The following is a 21436-nucleotide window of genomic DNA, read 5'->3' on the forward strand; positions in this document are numbered from 1 at the left end:
CCTGAATTAGCAGAACACTCTAAAACCCAACTTAAGAGAAAAGAAACCTTAAAACAGGCAATGAATTGGTATCAAGATCTGAGTTCTAGTCCAAGTTCAAATATGTATTTATTGGGTTTCTTTGGGTAATTTATTTTGCCTCTATTTCTTAGTGTTTCCAGATGTAAAATTAGAAGCAATTTATTTACTCTATTATAGAGAATTTTTGTGAGAATGACTCTGGCAACCTGAAAAATAAATGAGTTTCTTGGACAAGGCACAATAAAAGTACAATTATTCGAGTTCTATTGTGGAGTTAAACAGAATACTTCACTCAAAGGACACAATGTTTGATTGAGAACATTCTTAATTTTATTTTCTTTAATTTTATAAAATACATTTTTTAAGATAAGTTTCTAAAAGTTTACCCTTTATGTGTGTTAAAATTGAAATTCTATATCAGAAATGAAGGAAATACTTTCAGTTGATTAACTTTCTTCCTGTGTGTATATGTATGTATGTATGCTTGGGAGGTTTTCAGGGAAGAGTTGGTTATTTGTTATGTTATTAAATCGAAACAAAATACAAGGTATGGATTACTTCACTTTCTTTGATCTTGATTGGTTTCTTACAGAACTTTTCCATCTCCTCCCTCTATGCAGCCTGGAAGCTTATCTGGTATACTGGTCTGAAAATGAATATCAAGTGTATTTTTGTAAAGATCTTACATCTCCTTAAACATTGCTGAAACCACTTTGGGAGAAACAAAACAAAACAACAAAACAACTCTTTACAACAAAAGAGGCACCTACAGTCATACCTCTAAAATCTTTTCTTCAATAAAGACCAATCAGCCTTTTATTTTTTAACCCAAAGTTAATAAATAAGAAAGAGAAGACTGAAACTTGGGAGCTATTCAGGTTTCATACTCTCCATCTTTCCTTTTCTGTGGAAGCTTGCTAACTGAATAGCTGATGACTAATACATTCAGCTACGAGATCTATACCAGGAAAGAATAATCTGTATGTTAAATATGACTCTTTAACACACAATGTATCATTGCTAAATCAAATCATCTCTCACTAGCCAGAAAGAATGATCAACCAATGTTTAAAATAATAGGTTATTCAAATTGAGGTTCAAAGTCACCAAATCTATTTCTTCGAAAAACAAAGTAATTTGTAGAAAATCCCAATAGATGCATAGAACAAGCCAATTTTACATATCACTGGTGATTTTTAACATCCAATTTCCATTTGTTAAAGAATTATATTCAAAGAATCATTCTCCAGACCTTTTTGGTACAACCCCAACCAAGTGATAAACAAACTGGAAAACGTGAAATGTGCATCATTCTGAAACAAATCAAGATCTTCAAATCACCCACCATGACTGAATGAATAATACCCCATGAAAAGAGCACCATTGTGAAGATATAACAGAGGCCAGAGTACACAACTAATTAACAGAAAAAAGACATGCAATCCAAAGAGTTATCTATCCTGTGTCTACCAGAGGGCTGGCTCAGTTTACACTGTTAGCCACTAACAACTGCTGCTCAAGCCAGTCTTTTTTCAGCTGAGCTAGTTTCTCTATTCTCAGCTCCTTGAAAACCCCAGGGTTGTCATGGTAGCTGTTCTCAAGGAGAAGATTCTGGCAGCACCTGTTTCTCTCTAACGAGGTGTAAGGCCAGGTGCCCCCTTTGTCTACACAGACACTATGCTCCCTTATGCTATAAGTTAGGTTGGCTGAGTTAGAGTTTAAATGGTCCTTTGCCATTGGGGTCAGTGCTCTCTTTCTATGGGTGAAAGATCCTTGCTTTGACCCCTTCCCAGATGCAATAGGGAGATTTGGGCAAATGCTCATATTGTTTTGCTGTCATTCTTTTTCTTTCTTCTATCTTCAGTGGTAATAGGGAGATAAGAGTGAGTTCTCTGTTTTGCACACCAAGGAGAATATATTTGCCCCCTATAGATGACAAGGGACCAGGTATATCCCTTCTCTGAACATATTTTTCTCCATTTCGTTTCCATCAGTGGAAATGCCCTTTGAAAAGAAAATGCTTCCTGGTCCTCAGGAGATGCTTGAAAATTGAATTAGAGCCTCCATTTCTTTGTAACTTGCAGTTGGGGAGTCACCATGTTAAGCATTTCCCATTTCTAGCAGGAACCAGCTGTGAAGCAAAATGACTAAAAGAGGTACGTAAGAGGGAAGAGTCCACAGAAAGACATTAATCACTGCAAGACTCTCCTTTCCTGTTACACTTGTCAAGAAGAGGGCCAGTAAGTGACAAAGGCAAAGAGTTAAAATGGGAGATGCAATATTCTAGGCTGTGTGGTTAGAGTCTCACTATTAGAGAAAAGGAAATTTCTACAGGCAATCAGAACTTGGTGCCTCGGCCCATGAGTTTAAGGACGGCAAAGTTGTAAGTGGCAGCAATCATGAAGGTGAGCTGTAAGGAACAGAAGGGAGAATATGAGTGAAAGTAGAAAAGAAAGCTCTCCCTCCTCCAATCCTTTTGGGAATGAGGAAGGGTCGAAATAAAATCATAGCTAAATAAAGGAAAAACTTCTGTTCCATAAAAAGCAACAAAGCCCTGTATACTTGACTAGAAGTCCTCTCTGAGACATTTCCTTTCAATGGTCCAAGCCCAGAGAAGAAACTCGACAAGGATTTATTCCACACCTATGCTTGGCCTAGCACTGAGGTAAGTGAACAATACATGGGTTCTGCTATCATTCTAACTACATGTCTGAGTGATCTGGAGTCACACAGTTCCTGCTGTAGACACAACACCACATTATGCATTATAGCCTTCCTGTGCTTAATGCATCAGTTTATTTTAGAAAATGAGAAACAACTCATCTCTGTTATAAAAACCTCAGCAGTAGGAGGCAGGAGTTCTTCAAGTTTATTCTTAAACATTGGCCATTTACTCAATGACTTCAGATGAATTGCTTCACCCTATGTTTTTAATCTGAACCATAAACACACTACATTGACACTGCATTGTAACACCATCAGCAAGATTTGGGACATAGAATCACATTATAGTAATAACAATCCTCACATACTGTTAGGTATTTTCAAGAGAGTAACTAAATCCCTTAAAGAGTGTCCAAGATAGAATTCTATTTACAGTATATAGAATCCCAGGCTTTGGAAAACCCATACTGAATAATATTTCAGTGTTCTTGTCATTGATCTGATGAGGATGTGTTGAGAATTCATTGTAATGTATGACTGTAAAGCATCTGGCAATATTACATGCTCTGTAAATGCTAAATAATATCATTCTTAACTATGAATCTCTTATCTCCTCTTTCCTCACACCATTTTTCTTGTTCCTGTCTAATTTCTGAAGTTTTTCTGCCTTGGCAACCCAAAGTAGAATTGCACAGTCTCTACACTTCGCTGTCTCTTCCGAGTAGCTTCCTACCAGCATTTCAAGGTTAGAAAGAGTCTATCTTTTTGCCTTTCAGCATAGCTGGACACCAGCTATCCCAGGACCATTGATTTGCCAAGATCATTCAAAGACAACTCACCAGCGAAACCAGTGTGGCTGCAGCCCCCACAAATGCAGCAATAAACAGGTGGAAGGTCATTTGGAACTGCAAGAAAATGGAAAGAGAAGAATTGTTTCTTGCAACAGCAAAAATATGGTTCACTGTAGATCATGAACGCAGCTTTCTGAATGTGTTGATATCTTTCTCTTTCTCTGTGTTAATTCTGCATCTTTAACTAAGTTGTCACTTCCCTTAGTTTAGTCTTCCCGTTCCTTAATGTACACCATAGCACCTAGCCCCATAGAACCCAGAACACAGAATACTCATAAAATACTCATAAAACATGTTAATCAATTGTTTTTCTACAATTGTGTCTAAGAATGCAAAATTTAAAGCCAACATTTTATTTTCAAATAAATTATTTACTGCCTTCTTTCTTGGGATTTGCTTTTATTCCTCTGCCTCATTTGTGCACATTATCTGTTCTCAATACAGTGTTTTCTTTTTTCAAATGTACTGTTTTTTTACTTCTCATAAGAGATTGAAAAGTTCCAAACTGAAGGTGTTTTGTAAAATCCATGAATGTCTCTGTATACAACCCATGTTCTTGATAAGGTGTTTAACTAAAAGAAAGAAAAATTTCATGTGGGGGATTTTACCATTAAGCTCTATATTTACCTAAAGCTACAAATTTCTTTTAAGGGAGGAAATCTTGGAATGGAAAGCTTTCTATGTAGTTCTAAGGAATATAGATATTTTTACCATTATGCTCATTGGCTCAGGTGTACTCAGCCAATATTTTGTAAAAGACAAAATCCAGCAAAGAGAAACTGTGGTCCTTGAAATGGAAGTCCATGTGTAGGAATTTGTATGGTACTAGACATTCCTCTGTAAAGTAACCCAAATGGCCCACTCACCTCAGCTGTTTTGCAGATAGACAGAAGGTTGGAGCCGCACACTTTGCCAGGGAAAGCATTCCATGGGAGAACACCTAAGTAAGACACACAAGTCAACTGAGGTGAGCTTCACAGAGTTGTAGGGCCATATAGAGATTTTCCTTCAGAGCCCATCTTCCATCTTTAATTATCTTGGCTGAAAAGGTGGACCCTACTAACAATCAGGATCCTCTTTTCTAAAGATTTACCAAAAAAAAAAAAAAAATAGCAGATGGTATTGAATAGTTGTGAAATTTTGAGTTTGTTATTGAAACGTGCTGCTACTGGATTGGGAACAGCAGTCAACTAGGGTAGAGCATTGTGTGCAGCCAAGAAAACTCCCCTCACTTCCAAGAAGTTTCCTTCCAAAGGAAGAAATCCTTCCAATTTCAGTGGAGAAAGATTAATAAGCTAAGATCCAGGCATCCATATTCTTATTTTTCTCATAGTGAAATTTTGAGTTTGTTATTGAAACGTGCTGCTACTGGATTGGGAACAGCAGTCAACTAGGGTAGAGCATTGTGTGCAGCCAAGAAAACTCCCCTCACTTCCAAGAAGTTTCCTTCCAAAGGAAGAAATCCTTCCAATTTCAGTGGAGAAAGATTAATAAGCTAAGATCCAGGCATCCATATTCTTATTTTTCTCATAATTACCACCCTCTTTACCCTAAGTGAAGAACCAAATACATAGTTTTTCCATAAGAAGATTGAGGTGCCAAGGTACACATGCACTAACTCACCATACATTCTGGCATCAGCACAGAGGCTGCCTATACTGGCAGAGGTCTTGCTGGGGAAGGCAATAGATTGGCAGGTGGTCCAGGTGTTGAAGTAAATGTACACAGGCACAGCAGAGCAGGCAAACACCAGGAGCCACACAATGGTCAGGGCATAGGTGATGCCCACAAACTAAAACAATTGACATGGGGTGGTTAGAAATCAGCATTAGCCTGCAGATGTCAAAACACAAACTGAGAGATCCTGGAGTGGCATGTGCCAGACATGAGACCAGATTCCAAGGATCTCCACCAAATAAAATTAGTAAGCAGAGCACCTCTGTCAAATGTCATTGGCAGTATCTACTAGAGAACTGGCCCCAGACGTGACGGAGGGTGATGGGAATGGGTAAAGGTTGGAGTGAGAAGGATCCCTGGGTTAGAGAGGCTTCAGGAGATTTTTTGGGCAGATAAGGTGTGAAGAAATCAAAACAGATCTTGAAAGAAAGTTGTGCCATTCATCGCCTTAGGCTGAGATTAGAAAATATTTCTTGTCACCGGATTTTTGATCCCTAGTCATTGAACAAAGCCAATAGGAGATTTGAATTTCATATCCAAAAAATAAAACCTTTCTAAGCCAACTGCTAGACACAAAAGACATCACCATCACCAACAGATGTTCAGCCCCCAAAGGACCTTTAACTCTAGAGACTGAAAACCAATGTGTGTTTCAGTAGAAGCACGGATAGCCCTCAGACAAAGATGAAGCATTAAATATGCAGATTTATCCTAGTTCCCTCTGGGACCTCCAATTGTGTAGGACCCCAGAATATTGTGAATTCCACCTTGGAGTCAATTATTTAATTTCCATGATCCACCTTCTCTCTCAAATCAGATACCTATATCTCAATCTCATGGGCAGCATTTTAGACTCTTGGGCAGTCAGATCTACTCTTGTTTTGGTCCCTTCTTGGGGGGAGTAAAGGGATACCAACAGATGGCTTAGAAATGGTCTGATTGTACAAAGCATCCCACAAAACTCATGCTTTTCATTTTGAGATGAAAATTTTTAGGGAACTTTTTAAAGGCAAGGCTAAGCCAGCTGGGCACCACGTTCTTCCTGACCTTCTCGTTGGGCTGTAGCCAACACTTCCTCACTCAAAAGCCAGGTCCCTGGAAAGGACCCAGCCTTGGGTGGGGGTGAGGCCACAGACTAACGCCCAATTGTCCCCCACCCCTTGTTATTGCCACAAAATCCTGAGGATGATCACCTTGTCGGGATGTCCTAGCCATTTTCCCAAACAATGACACACCCGCTCCAAAGAATGAGCTTGATGTTGGCCTCTGGAACCCCTCCCCTTCTGGCCCCCTGTTACCGTTGCGCTCAGGCCCTTGCCGCAGATGGTGGTCTTGTAGTCGCCAAAGATCTGCCTGACTGCGCCGGTGGTGTAGAAGCCCTCAGCCAGCAGGAGGGCCCCATAAAGGAAGAAGAAAGAGGCAGTTCCATAGATGACATACTGGAAGGCATGGATCCTGCATTAACAGATCAACAAAAGAGACCAGGGAATCTTATTAATTGAGGAACTAGTTTCCTTCCCGCATAAGTGGACTCTTGAGTGGACACCTAAACAAGGATAGGGATTCTTTAGAAGGATCACTAGGTTCCTCCTCCGTCTAGTCATTGGGCTTCGCCCGAGTTCTCCATACCTACCACTGCAGAGGCTCCAACTCAGTCAATGTTAACCTTACCGAGCAAAAGTTAGAATACATGGGAGAAAGCAAGGGCAGGGGGCAGTGGGCAGGCAGACCCCTCTTTTCTGAAATTGGCACTTTCCCCTCACTTAGGGCTTCAGATGTGGCACAGGTGGAATCTGCACACAGAGGAAAAATTCAGGAATCATTTCTGGTGTCACACCAATCCCCCACTAACCATTAAGGTACTGATGAGTTCTATATCTACAACATGGAGAGAGGGGAAAAGAGGAGGTTTAAGTGGAATGACAGGTACTTACACATTGATGAGATACTCGTAGTCCTGGTAGTTTTTAGAGAAATAGGTCTCAATTAGTTTTTCTGTACCAGTAAGTGCTTCATGTCCACAGCCACAGAATAGTGCTACCCCAAAGAAACACAATCCAGTGGCCACCAGAGAAGCAAAGGGGGCCCCTACAAGACATCTTGCACAGCACTCTAACAACCCTAGGAAAAAAGAACAGGAAACAGTCATGGATGTACAATAGGAGGCTCGTGTCACTCAGACCTCTCTGCCAGACCAGTCAGGCCCTGTGTTCACATGCATGGACAGAGTGTCACCCCAGAATACAAAAGTAGGAGAATTTAGAACTTTAGGCTTCTGGAATGTGAGATTGACTCCCAAGCCATACTTTGTTCCATTCTTGAAAATAAATCTTTACCTTTCCCAGAAATTGAGGTGTTTTTTTTTAATAATCAGTAATTCAAGTAGCAAGCCAGAGAGATTATGCAATTATTCTCTCCTTTCTTATCATTCTGGTTTGTTTGATTTAGTCATTAATCAACTCTTAAGGAGTACCTACTATGTGCCTAACATTGTGCTAGATGTTATGTGAGATGTGAAGACATAAAAGACAGATTCAGCCATATGGGAGTCTTGTTTACTGAAGAAGAATGAGTTAGGTAGACCTAATATTTTCAATTAACAATCCCAGGCAGTCAAGGAAGTGATTACAAAGGGTTAAAGCACTTAGAGTTCCAGGAAGGAGTGAGTGCAAGCCAGAGATATCAGTATAGCCAGATAGGATTTGGGCCTTGAAGAGCATTCCAGATAGGGGTAACTTTGGAGATTGCATGCTCCTGGATATTCCCAAAAATTGTATGTTCTGCATGGAATGCTTGATTTTTCTTAGTCTAGATATGTGAAAAGCAGCCCAAAGGGAAGGAGGGAACTGGAAGAGGACAGGAGATGGTAATGGGAGAATTACTATTGTTATTTCCAGTAATAAAAAGGCAGGCTTAATAATTTTTGAATATTTTGTATGGCTGATTTGTCCCCATATACTACAGCTTAGCCAATGTCCCCATCCTCAGTCTTACACTACAGTTCTGTCAAAATAGCTACAAAGAGACTTTATACAAAGTCAGCAAAGCATGAAATGTCTTCCTGGCATGATGAAAACACACCAGGGCTTGGGAGCACAGGTGTCCTAAAATGTTAACAGTCCCTGAGATTCCCAGACCGGCTGAGAAACAGGAAAGGCACACAAGAAATCACAGACTCCAGGAATAGCTGTGCCCCAAGTACCAGCCCCATGCTCTAAAGTGTCACATGGAGTGAAACAACAATTTTCAAGTAGATGACTGACTAGATGGGGAAAGGATGGCTCCCTCTGGCCTCTTGGCCTGATCTCCAAAAAGTAGAAGAAATAAAAATGTTAATCTCTTCAGAAAAGGATTATATATATATATGTATATATATATATGCACACATATACATATATATGCACATACACACATATACACAGAATTTATATATCTATTCATATATAATATATACCTATAATATATGAATTGTTTCTGTATTTTTATATATTATATGTATGCATGAATTATTTGTACATATGTACATATATGCGCACACACAAATAATCAGCAAATATGCTGAGGAGCTGCTATTTTGGAAAAGCATGTTGGGACTCCTTATAAAAACAAAATAAATCATATTAATATTTAGGTTTCTATTTTTATGCAAAGATCACTTGTCTATACCAGGGTACAGGGACCAGGGGAGTCCTTTGCCAGACCCTCTTAACACTAGTACTGTTTCCTTTTAGCCCTGAATGCTTGACCATCTCATGATTTACATGGCTGAACTGCATCAACGTGAACAGATTCCGAAGGACCAAATTTTCTCTATCATGGGAAAGTTGAGGTGGAGGCATTTGTCTCTGTTCTCAGAACCATAGAATGAGTGAGTCCTATTTTCCACTGTTTCCTAAAATGACAGCCCTTCCTTGGTCCTCAAAGAGCCTCTTTCTCAAAGATTCTTATATATCACACCAGAGATGAGGCTTGGAAGCCCAAGCCAAGCAAATTAAGTAGTTAACATTTGCAGTAGAGCTGAATTTCTTTCCTTTTCCAAGAACTGAAGCACTGATGTCAGAAAACACGGCCTCTATTGGAAGCAATTTCTAGCTGTGCTGCCTTAAGTGGAGGCAGAGTTTACTTAGCATGAACTTTGCAATAGTGCTTGGCAAGAGTGTCTCATCAGAATTGGCCCACGGGGTGTGTGTGTGTGTGTGCGCGTGTGTGTGTGTGTCTGTGCACACACATGTGTGCATGCATGCACGTGCACATGCACATTCACACATGTACACATGCAAATGTGCACACACATGCATGTATACACCAGATCGAAAAACATAGTAGTTGAAACATTTCAGAAATTGATCTTCCTCTTTCACAACAGGTTAAGATACTAGTTGCATCTTATAAATCATGAAAAGGAGCTTGAAAATAAACAGTGCTGCCATTTTCTTTCCCTGCATATCCAACTCTTCCCCACCCCCAAAACTCTTAGACTCTTCTAGTAAAGAAGGTCTCTGAAGCCTGAGGGTGGAGGGAGGGGAAGGTCAGTGACCCCACTGTTCCTTCTCTCCCTAACACGGGGTCAGCACTTGGACAGAGCCCTCCATAGCTCCCCCAGACAAAGAAGCCTTGTTTTACTCTGAGATCTCAGGAACCTCATTGGTATTCTACAGGGGCCCCCAAGCCTGAGGGTGGAGAGGGAGTTAGACCCAGTGAACAATGGCAAAACTGTTTGTTTAGAGTAAGGAGAGCCATCCATCCTAACAAGTGAACATCCTGTGCCCACTCACTCCCTCCAGCTTTTTCATCCTGGGAAGGGCTAAATGATGGTGCAGGTGCAATCAGGGGTGAAGGAACTTGAATGCTTGCTAACCAGATAATTCTACTCTAATTTTTAGCTGATGCCCCCTTCCAGGGCTGTAAAGAAGAAGGAAAATCCTCTTTAGTGTATCTGATCCGTTGATCATCATCCAAAAAACCAGAGTGTCATATGTAGTGTTCTTACTAGGTAATAAAGGATTAGGCCTCTGGAGCAACTCTGAATCACCAAATGATACTCTTTCTTCGTACACCCATTTTTATTCTATTTTCTTAGACCTCAAATAACTTAGCACATCTTTTTCTGCTCCAAAATTGCTGCTCAAAGCAAGGGACAAGAAGAACATAGGTTTTAATGAATCTCTAACATGGAATCAGAAATAATCAGCCCTGGATAGTTGAGCTATAAACAATTCAACAATATCAGCATAAGCATCAGACAGCCATGTCTTTGCAATCAAAATGAAATGTTTGTTCTCGGGGTACATGAGTTCATCAAAAGTGAAGAATTTGTCAGTCTGTTCAAGTAAAAAATCAAATTTGGGGTTCCAACTGGGAAAAACTCATAACATGCAAGAAATTGTGTCTTCATTAAAGTAGTAGACAACCAAAACATCTGAGAAAGATTCATTGGGTTCACTTTCATTTTTCACAGCCCAAGAAATGTACATGGGAATGTAAGAAGAAGAGCTTAAAGCCACAGGCTCCCCATTTCAGAACACTATGATTGAAGGGATATTGGTGTGATTCAGGAAGGCTGTGAGAGATTCTGGAGAAGTTCCTTGGGTTTCTTAAGCGACATTCTCACATTTACAGACTAAGTACAGCCTGGGACATAGAGAGTTGGCATAAAAGAACTATATAGTAATAATATTACTCAATACAACCCAATTGGATTAAACCAACTGACTTTAATGAGAGGTCATAGAGAAAGTACTTTCCTCTTATTTCTATTTATGTGTATTCAGTGCCATTATTAAGCACGTTAGCAGCAACCTAGATACTATGAGAAAAAAAAAGGAATTATAAAGACCAGTTCCTTTCTTCAAAGACCGTACAGCTTTTTTGAGAAGAAACTTATGTCTGTGAATCAAAGGTTAAAGCTACCTACCATCTAATGTTTAAAACTATATAACCAAAATCTGTGGGCAAAATGTAAGCAAAAGGGAAATGTTTGGTTTTGGCTAGATTTATCTACAAATTCTCAAAACTAGGTCTAATCGATCTGTGATAGAACTTCAAGCCATTCTCACTAATGATCTTCACAGGAGTCTGACAAATATCGACAGGCCCTTGTGACTTTTATCCAGATCCATGTCTAACCAAGGGACTGTGTTGATCCTGATACTGTCTCTTTAAGCAAGAGCCAAGAGCTCTCAAGCCCTCCCTCCTTTCCCATGCCCTGGGCACGCCTCAAGGACCAGCTCCATGATGGAAATTCACTGTGAGTCTCTGAACTTATCAAAGGAAGGAGAGGAAGGGCTTTCATCAAATGGGATGGTAGAAAGAGACCAATTGTTCCTTGAACAATTCCCAGCCTGTCCCTTGAATCCAGCTGACAAAGAGGGAGATAGAACCCTATACAATAGAGCTAAACAACAGGCAAGTTCATTGAGTAAAAAACTGGCCCCATCTCCCTAGGTCTCTAATCTGCACTACAGTTTTACCCTCCTCCCAGAACCCACCCCTTAACCTCACCCCATTGAACAGAGGACTCCTTGATCAGGGCCTATAAGCAGTTGACAGGGCCAAGATGCTAAGACAGCCGTGACTGGTACTGGGAATGGATGGGGATCAGTGGGTGGGTTCTAGGAGTAAAACAACAGTCATCAGGAGGTATTAGATACAAAGATTTTGCTTCTGGCCTTATCCTGGTCAGACAAAGCCCTGCCTATAATTTTGTCTTTCCTACATGAAATCAATACTGACACCACATTCAAGGGCTAGAAAGAGCCTGCAGCCACTGGGGCATGGGAATCCAAGACTATCCAGTCTTGCTGGATAGTCAAGTCATACAGACAGAGTTAAACCAAAAGGAATCTCAGCCTTCTCTCTGAATATGAATTATTATTACCATAGCAACAACATCTGGAACACCTTGTTTACTATACTCCCTGATCCTCCCCAAACACACATACACACACACACACACGCACACGCACACGCACACGCACATGCACACGCACACGTAGTGATTTATGCCCAAACACTGGGAGGCTGGGGTAAAAGCTTGATTGTTAAACTCTTCCTGACACACTGTGGAAAGGTGAAAGAGAAGCACCTGACACTAAGCTAAGAGACAACAGTTTCCATACCTTATTCCTTAGGTCAGTCTCCCACCAATTTCTCCTCTCATTGGTTGCAGTGTGAAGCTGATCTGGGGAACTTTGTTACCTTCTTTGGGATGTCACTGACTCTTTTCCAGAGTCATGTCTGACAGAGAGCTCAGAGGTCAACACAGAGCTGAGAGATCACCCTTAGGACCATTTAAAAATAGTAAAGGAGGAATTAATTTATCAGTATTTGCTAAGCTTTTGATGAAAGTTTGGCACTGGGTAGACCTTGACAATGGGAAAGGAAAACTGCTGTTTGCCTGCCATGGCTGATGTGAGCCTTCTTGATCAGTTCACTGCCCTGACTAGATCTTCGCTAGACCTGAAGTTCTGTGGACAATGAGGGCATTCCTACTGCTGCTTTCTTTCAAGGCCAAGAACTAAACCCTAAGTATGGTTTTCAGGGCTTCGAGATAATACACAAAAAGTCAACAAGAGAAAAAAGATGCCACTGTCTGGGGTTCTGCCTTGATGGGTTTGGAAACTATACTTCCCCCCACATCCAACTCCCAGGTGTTTCTTGAGCCTTGTTACACTGAGATAGCTTTGGGAGAGCAGTTCTGGTTGTCAGGTTGTTGAGTAAACTTGGCTTTCCTAGCCCAGAGCCAAGATGAAAGACCCTCGAAGCAGAGCAGACTTTTCAATTGGCCTGGCTCTCCAATAACTCCTCTGGCTCTGCAGGGCCAAGGTGAGAGGTGGAGTGGGGAAGACTATCTGTGTTCGTTCCAGTCAGTGTCTCTAAGAGTAAGTGAATGTGCTGGTTTGGGTCTTCTTTCTTTTTAGCTCCTGGAATTCTAATGGCATTTTTGGTGGGATTCAGTCAGCATTCAGGCATTTTGTAAAACTAGACCCCTGTTCTGCCTTGTCACTTTTTGCCTGGGCTACATTCACTCTCAGCCAGCCAAAACTACACTGCTGGGCAAACAGCCACCTTTGGAGAGAAGCCTCACAGTTTGGTTACCAGGGTAACAGTCACTGTTCTCAGAAACAAGCTAGCAGGAGCCAACGTTTTGCTATTCAGTAATGGCATTGTGTTACTGAGCAGAGAGTAATCAGCTACTGCTCTTTGGATCTTTTCTGGTTCCATTGTTATCTCAAAGACTCATTTGGAATATCCTCCTCCCAAGTTGGAACAAGGTTTAATGAACTATTATTTCCCTCATAAACCTTTTGTGCAGACACTACTAAATTCACTGTTCCCCTTTGCTTTCAATCTTATGAGATTCTATATGGTTGAGATAGTGAGCTCCCTGTTCCTGGAGGTGATTAAAGAGAGGCTGTAGGAAGATTTAACTGGCTGTTGTTGAAGGGACTCCTGAACTGCAATTTCACTCAGTTTCTCAAGTTCCTTCCAACCCCAAGTTCCATGATATTATGTGTCTACTATGATTGTTAAATAGCCATACACTCCATGTCAGAAGTAGTAGCAATTCAGTTCTTTGTTGGAGATGGTCTATTATTTACAGAATATTTGAAATATTTTGTTATTGAATAACTGAAAAGTCATGTACACCTGGCCCACGTATCGCCCACTACTAGGATCTGGGATCCAATACATGACCTCAACAGTGCCCTTATCTGTGGCAATCAGCCCTGGAGGAAATCATCAAGCCTCCAAAACAGGAAACTGTCCCTGTGGTCACTTTATCTGTTCCTGCTTTTTCCTCAGGGCTTTAATACCCTGAGAAAGTTATATTTAGAATCATTTTTCACTCTTTGTTTTTAATTCACAACCTACCCAAGCAGCTGCCCTGACATTAGGTAGGGTTTCTAATGTTACTTTGGGCAGGAATTGAGTTTCTCAAACATTCACCTCTCACCTGGACACTCTCAATTGGTCAAATAATTCTTACCCAGAGCACCAAGTGCAGACAAAGAAAACCCAACCACTTTGGAAAAAGTAAAAGTCAGCCTGTATACAAGGGATTGTATAATAATCAGTATTATCATGATTTACAATTGTTATCGAGCTTGCTTGCCCATTTTCAAAAGACTTTCACATCATTATAACTTGATTTTCACAACCCTGAAAGTATACAAAACTATTATTGTGGTCTCCATTTTCCAGATGAAGAAGTGATAATTCAATGACCTACCCAAATTCACAAAGTTTATATGTGGCAGATGTGGGATTAAAACTTGGTTGTGTTGACTTCTAGCCCAGTGCTCTACCTTCTTAATTATCCTACCTGAATACATGCTTCAAGGAGCTCTCTTGGCATTTCACGATGAAACAACCTAAAGGCTGACACCAGCTTAATAGAATTGAAACCTATCTTCCTGGATGTTGCTGGAGTCTTCTGGGTACTACATCTGATGGCGAATACACAGGGCAATTGATTTTCATTTCATATAGGATGCATTTGAGCTGCTGCTCTTGTTTTTCCAGATGTGAGCAATGTCTACACATCTGTGTGGCATCTTGTGTGGACAAAGACCCTGTGCTCTGCACAGCTTGCTCTGAGTAGACACTACCAGAAACCAGGCCTCATAGCTTCTCTATTTATAGAACCTGTCAAAGCCCTCAGTACTCAGCCAAATCAGCAAGAGCTCTGAGGTCCCAGCAGCCTCCTTGTCATGGGAGAGATTTAGAATCCAGGCCATGCCCTCAGGAAGGCTGTCTGTGATATTTGTTAGATATGGTCACCCATACACATGTGCACACACAGACACACACAGGTACATACACACATACCTACTTATATCTATTCCCCATGGTAAAGCCATTGAAGACTTTATTTTAATTTCCTAAACTTAAGATTGGCCTCCTCAGTCATGGCCAAGCCTGAATCCATCTTGCCCAATTCCCCAATTTCCTATCATTATCAAACAGGGTCTAAATTTTGTATTAAGCAAGCAGTTATTTAGTATATCTGAGGGCTAGCCAACACTCAGTTGCTTCCAGCAGAACCAGGGATGTTAGCTGACACACCCATTATCAGAGCCTGGGAACCAGGGTAAAAGAGAAGGTAGAAGGAAGTGAAGAGGTAGGAAGACACATGACCACATCCAGCTCACTGGGCACTCTCTCCAAGGACCTGTGAGACTCTACACATGCTGCTGGAATTCTTTGGCAATAAAGCATCACTCTCAATACAGCAGAGAAAGAGTTAATCTAACTGAGTGCTAAGGAATTAAAAAGAAAACAAGTGCCAAAGCACAACTCTTTGAAACCATTGAAAACCCCGAAATCTCAAAGTTGAAAATTCTCTTGCACATTCCTCTGCCTATTTGAGTCTTCCATGCTAAAATTTTTGCAACTCACCCATATCTTTGGGATTCTGACTGCAATTGTAGCCGGCTGGCTAGTCTGCTTTGCGGCTGACTTTGTTCAGCTTGAAGGATCCTGGTCTCTCCAGTCTCCTTCTTCGGTCCTTTACTTTTTCTCTCTGAGTATCTTTGTCCTCTTCTCCAGCAATGAAAAGGGCTTTCTGATTGACAGACAACCCCCTTAAAGGGACAGGCCTGCTTTCCTCTTCCTCTCTTCCACCCCTTCTCCTCCTCTTGCCCCCACCTACTTAAAGATATTCCCTTCTCTAAGGGATTCATCTTCTTTTTCTGCCTTTCACTGCCAATTTTGTTTTTTCCCTAAGGCTGTCTGTGTGGAATTTCACTTTGCTGCAGAGACATCTGGAAATGTGGTTTGGGGCTGGAAATAAAAAGAAGAGCTTTTGGAAGCCTCCAATTGATCCTTGGATCTATTTGGTGTAGGATGTGGCAGCACAAGTGTCAGAAGCCATGGAAATAGTAGCTCTGGTGAGGGGGTCAAGGTCAAAAACCTACCTGCTATCTCCCAGAGTCCTTTCAACTCTGGCTCCAACCCTACCTCTCACTCACAGCTGCCATTGGCCCTGTCCACCTTTCCCCTCCCCCCACTCCTTGGCAAATAAGTACCCTTCCCCAACCTAGCTCCGGAAACACAATAGAGAAGAAAAATTTGTCTTTTAAAACAATTTCCTCCAAATCCTCTAACAGAATGAGGACAAAATACAAGTTGTTGATTCCACAAACAGATTTTGACCACGCTGGGAAAGGCTAGAATTGTTATAATTTTATCAAGAGGACAACAGAGACCTGGAGATGGGGCCAGACTTGTGTAGGTTCACAGAATAGGCTAAAGAAAAAGGTCAGAGTTAGGGATGTAGGTGATTTCCAAAGAGGGTAATTGACTCAAGAACATAATCTGAGATTCAGGTAGCCAATATCCCATTCTGAGAATGTAGTATTATCAGAGAGCTGAGGGCAGGCCAGTGAGAGGCAGGGAGTGGGTTGGGTTGAAGCAGCGAGCGCCAATGAGGGTGGAGAGAAAGGGAAAGAAAATATAGTTCTTGCCTCAGAGAAAGAAACACTAAGAAAAAATGGCAAAGCAGCAAAAATAGGGAAATAATATATGAAACCTGCCTCATCAATAATAATTGCTTTTAAAGACTATGAAGGTGTTTGAGTGCCCAGTGTCAAGTGGGATTAGCCTGACAAGGTTGTCTAGAAGAGGTGAATCTTAACCAATGTCTATCTTGGTTTCTTGTTAGTGTTCTCTAACCCTTCAGGAGCTTCTGAAAGGCATAACTCTATTAAACTTGAGGCCCATATCCTCCCATGGGAGGGCTTTGAGGAAATGGATTAGCATATAAGGGGAGGGGGACCTGTTGGAAGACTCCAGGAAAAGAAGGTATGGGCCCCTAGAATTTTTCCTATGGCTTTGGTTTGGTGTCAGAGAGGAAAAGAAGAAGGTACTGAGAAGAGCCTAGAATCTTCCTGTGGTGGGAGAGAGGCAAGATTGTGTTTTACAGTTTTCTCTTTGAGCTATGATCTTGGACTTGTTTCTGGCTTGGGCTCTGTTGTTAGGAAAAGGGTGAGTCTTCTGCAGAGGCCCTAATGGGTCCACCAGAGTCCTGCATCCTGCAATGTTGGAGGCTTGTTCAGAGTCCTAGAACATTTATATCTTTTGCTGCCCCTTTTGCTGACCAAGACCAGAGCAGACCACACTAAGGCCATACGACTGAGGGTAGAGTGTCCCAAGACCCCTGGCCTTACCAACCCTGCTCTCCAGCCATAGACTCTACATGCTGAGGAAGCTGGGTTATATGATTGTGCCAAAAATTAACTTCTAGATGGTTTTTGTCAGAATGGCTCTGGAACAGAGGATGGACCAAGAACAAGAATTCCCCAAATGCGTGCCCTCAGCTCCTCAGATGACAGAAGGAACTGAGTCCAAACTTTGGGGGTTCTGATTTAGGGATGAGAGAGATGGTTTTTCACAGCTTGAATAGATAAGGTAGCCTTGCATGCAGGGGAGATTGCTCAGGCTGAGCCCTCTCACAAATCTGCCCCTGGATTCTCAGGTGCAGTCTGGGTACTGCTAGGCTACTCAGAAAAAAAAGATGTGTCCCCAATAAACCCACAGACACCAAATTTTCAAACACATTTGCTTAACACACATTTCTCTTCTCCCTTCCTCTGTTGCTATTGCCTTACTATTCACTTTGCCTTCTCTCTAAGTCTCAATCTCTCTGTGTCTCTGTTTCTCTATCCCTATCTCTGTTTCTCTTTGTGTATCTGTTTCTCTGTCTCTTTCTTTTTCTCTCTCTATACTTCTTGATGGAGCATGTCTTCCTTCTCCACCTTGTTCTTATGGCCAGGGATGGGCAAGGGGCTTGGCCAGGTCACTACATCATGCTCACTGTCCCTGGTGCCTTAAGGTTCCCAGCTCCCCAGAATCTAGTATGTTGCAGTTGTTCTATAGTCCTGACACTGTGCCTCAGCACCCACTCACCACCCCTCTTGAGCTTTTCTCACAGCCTTCACAGGGTTTCTTTCCAGACCCCCAAGGGGGCTTTTTATTTTATCCACCCTCCTCCCCCCACACACACACACCTATTTCTGTGGTTTCGCTTCCAAATGGTTCTGCTGGGTGCCCTTGGTAAAATGTTCCCCAGAGTTCAGCTGGGTCCCCGGCAGTGCCCAGGGATTCCTCAAGAGGGCACTGCCAGCCTTCTTGGTAGCAGCCTGTTGCTTGCATTGGGTGCCTGTGGGAACAATGCAGGATTGTATGAAACTAGTAAACAGTTGGCTCCATGTAATTCTGCTGGTACCTCAGAGGATCTAGACCCCCTTGATCATAGCTTGCTTTGATTGTTTGTACAGCTTTCTTACAAATAATTCCAAAACACTTGGGTATTGCCTCTACTCTTGGCTTTGTGATCCCATTGTGCCTGATTCTTGAAGCCCACTGGGCAAGTCGGTTCTCTTTGCTTCACTGTATAGACTGAACTCTAAAACTCAGGGAAGTACAGTGAATTTCTCCCAGGAAACTAAATAAGGGCTCAAGTGTCCAATCTGGTGGCCCACTTCTCCATGTCCATGTAGAAGATCATAAAGGAGAACAGAGAAGACACAGTATCAGTGAAAGCCAGGGATTACCTGCTGACATTTGGAACTTCTGGAGCTGAGGCTTTGCTTCTTTTCCCCAAGATAATGTTCTCCCAGACCAAACTTAGGAGGCAAGTGGCTTCTTTCTACAGTTTTTCTAGCCCTGGCACAGAAGGTTGACTGGCGGCAGGCGAGCAATGTATTATTCCCTATGTGCCTGCCAATAGAACAGTTTCTCTGTTTCTCTATCTCTGTCTCTGTTTCTCTTCGCATATCTGTTTCTCTGTCTCTTTCTTTTTCTCTCTCTATACTTCTTGATGGAGCATGTCTTCCTGTCTCCACCTTGTTCTTATGCCCAGGGATGGGCAAGGGGCTTGGCCAGGTGACTATGTCATGCTGATTGGCTTCGTCATGCCTTTCTGGCCAAGAGAACTGAGGGCTGAGGGCCAGAGATGTCACATACTTTGAGCTGGCATAGGTGGAGGAATGGAGGCTGTTCTTCTTCCTCACCTAAAGATTTAGGGAGCTGTGTAAGGATGGATGGGAGTGGGTGATGAGTTTAATGTGTATTCAGGAAGAGGAGATGATCATGGCTTGCGGAGTGAAGGGTAGCCTGAAAGCCAAAATAATCAGATTAATAAACTCAGGAAAGGAGTGCCTGGGGAGCACCAGTCAGCTACTAGCAATGTGAAGAAATTAGTTGTCCACATAATGCACCTCCACAAACATGAAAACTCGGCCAGCTTTGGCACAGTAGCCCCTGCAAAGAGAAAGCATGTTTGAAACAATCTCTGAGCACAACAGAAATACTACTACTACCCTTGGTTGTCAAATATTCATCTAACTCCTGAGGACCAATGTTCCATGTTCCATTTTCCTTGTGGGGTACAGAGACAGCTTTCCAACAGGCAAAGGACAGAGCCACCTCTAAAGAAGGCCTCTCTCCAGACTCACATTGCTTTGATGTTGCTTGGGAGATTGTTCTGCTCCAAAAAAATGTTTGAACAGAGAGCTTCTGCCCTGAGCAGGAAGAGCCACAGAGAGGATGAACAGGCTTCAGGCTGCTGTGTCCCGAGCCGCCAACTCTACTTCTCAGCCTAAGCGGGAGGACCATGTTAGAAAACCAGGCAGGTCAAGTTGCCTGTAGTTTGTAGGATCAATGGGATTTAAAATCAGTCAGTGGGGACCAGATGATACTATGGACTTTGTTATATTTGTCAGGTGTGGTAATAGCATGTTTTTTGTAAGTTCTTTATCAGTTAGAGATTTATAGATGATATGTCATGAAGTCTGGGATTTTTCCTTCCCAGAAAATTACAGCAACAAAATTAAATGAAATAACATTGGCCAAATATTGGAAAATTTCGAAGCTGGGTGATAGGTATTTGGGAGTTTTATTATACTATTTTTACCTTTTTGTATATGGTTAAACTCGAGGTGAGAAAAAAGGAGTTATTAGAGTTAAAGTTCAAACTAGCTCGGAAGCAAAAAAAAGAGAACATTTCCAAGAGAAATTTCTGTTATTTCTGAGAGAATACATACAGCCTGGTAAGAGTGGCTGCTTCTGGAGATGGGGACTGGGGGCTTAGAGTAAGAGGAAAACTTCTCACTATATGCTCTTTTGTATGATAGGGATTTGAAATTATATGCATTTCTTTTTCTATGGAAAAATCTCATTTGAAAAGTCCCTCAGGCAGATTGAGGGACAGTAGTCCACAGGCCCCTCACATTTGCTCAACTATGGCAAGTGGATCATGAAAAGGAAGGCCTCACCTTGGCAGGTTGGCCAGGTCCACTCCCTCAACACCACCCACACTGCCCACTCCCTTCTTCTGCTTGTTTTTCCAAAACATGACCTATTCCAAAATGTGGGCTGCCCACAGCCACAGGAGAGGACTCCCAGAATAACCTCCCAAGGCACAGCTAGATAGGGAATAGGGATTGTTCTTGCCTGGTTCTCGAAGGGAGGAGACATGAGCCTCTGAAAGTAAGAAAGGTTCTCAGCCCAAGAGGTCACTCCCTGTACCTTCCAGGCAAACAAAGTCCATCCTTTCCCCTTTGCTGGCCTTGCAGATAGTGAGGGCTATGTTTACAATTAAAAGGGCCCACTCAAGCAGCTTCCCAGGCCTCTTACTTTCAAAGCAGTGGCTGCCTTTTCAGAGATGTATTACTGTGAGCTGTGGATGACACTTCAACCCAAAGCTGGAGTAGATTATCTAACCCTCAAGGCCAAGGTACTTTCCTTGAGAAAATGTGCCAGCAGCCAGGATAAAGAAGGGGAGCCTCAGTTCTCCCTGCTGAGAGCTGTGAACTCTTGATAAGCACAGATCATGATGCCAGAGCTTAGAGAAAATGCCCAAATTGGGAGACCATTCTGCCTGCCCCAGGCTCTTGGCTGACACCATCCTCCCCCACCCTGGCCTAGGAAGCTGCTCCCCTCACCAGTATGGGCTCTTGTCATTGAAAAGAATGGGGCAGACTCTAGCCATGGGAAGCACCTATCCTCCTACTATCCGTCCCCTGAACACTCCATTGCTGTAGGGTTTTCACTGTGATGACCAAGAGTGCATAAGGGGCCCTGGACTCTGGAGCTGAAGATGTCTGCAGGCTCCTTTGAGCTGCTGCCCTCAAAGCACAGAAGGGTTACTGCACTCCTCCATCCAGGCCCGCCCCAGCGCTAGGTTGCAGACATCTACCCTGGCCCTCAGAGAAAAATAG

General features: G+C 42.3%; 1 protein-coding gene across 2 annotated transcripts; it reads right to left on the bottom strand.

Moving 5' to 3' along the window:
* Positions 1-328: 328 nt before the first annotated feature.
* Positions 329-15821, bottom strand: PLP1 (proteolipid protein 1). 2 transcript variants are annotated; one of them, XM_006917888.2, is made up of 7 exons: positions 15615-15821; positions 7148-7334; positions 6512-6668; positions 5160-5328; positions 4403-4476; positions 3525-3590; positions 329-2431 (listed from the first exon to the last, which is right to left on the bottom strand). In XM_006917888.2, exons 1-7 carry the CDS (start codon positions 15616-15618, stop codon positions 2360-2362), a joined length of 729 nt encoding a protein of 242 aa, XP_006917950.1. In that variant the 5' UTR covers positions 15619-15821; the 3' UTR covers positions 329-2359. The 2 variants fall into 2 exon arrangements, with proteins under 2 accessions (XP_006917950.1, XP_006917949.1); XM_006917887.2 differs by having other exon boundaries at positions 6407-6668.
* Positions 15822-21436: the final 5615 nt, after the last annotated feature.

This window comes from Pteropus alecto, unplaced genomic scaffold, assembly GCF_000325575.1.
Source record: "Pteropus alecto unplaced genomic scaffold, ASM32557v1 scaffold538, whole genome shotgun sequence".
NCBI classification, from domain to species: domain Eukaryota; kingdom Metazoa; phylum Chordata; class Mammalia; order Chiroptera; family Pteropodidae; genus Pteropus; species Pteropus alecto.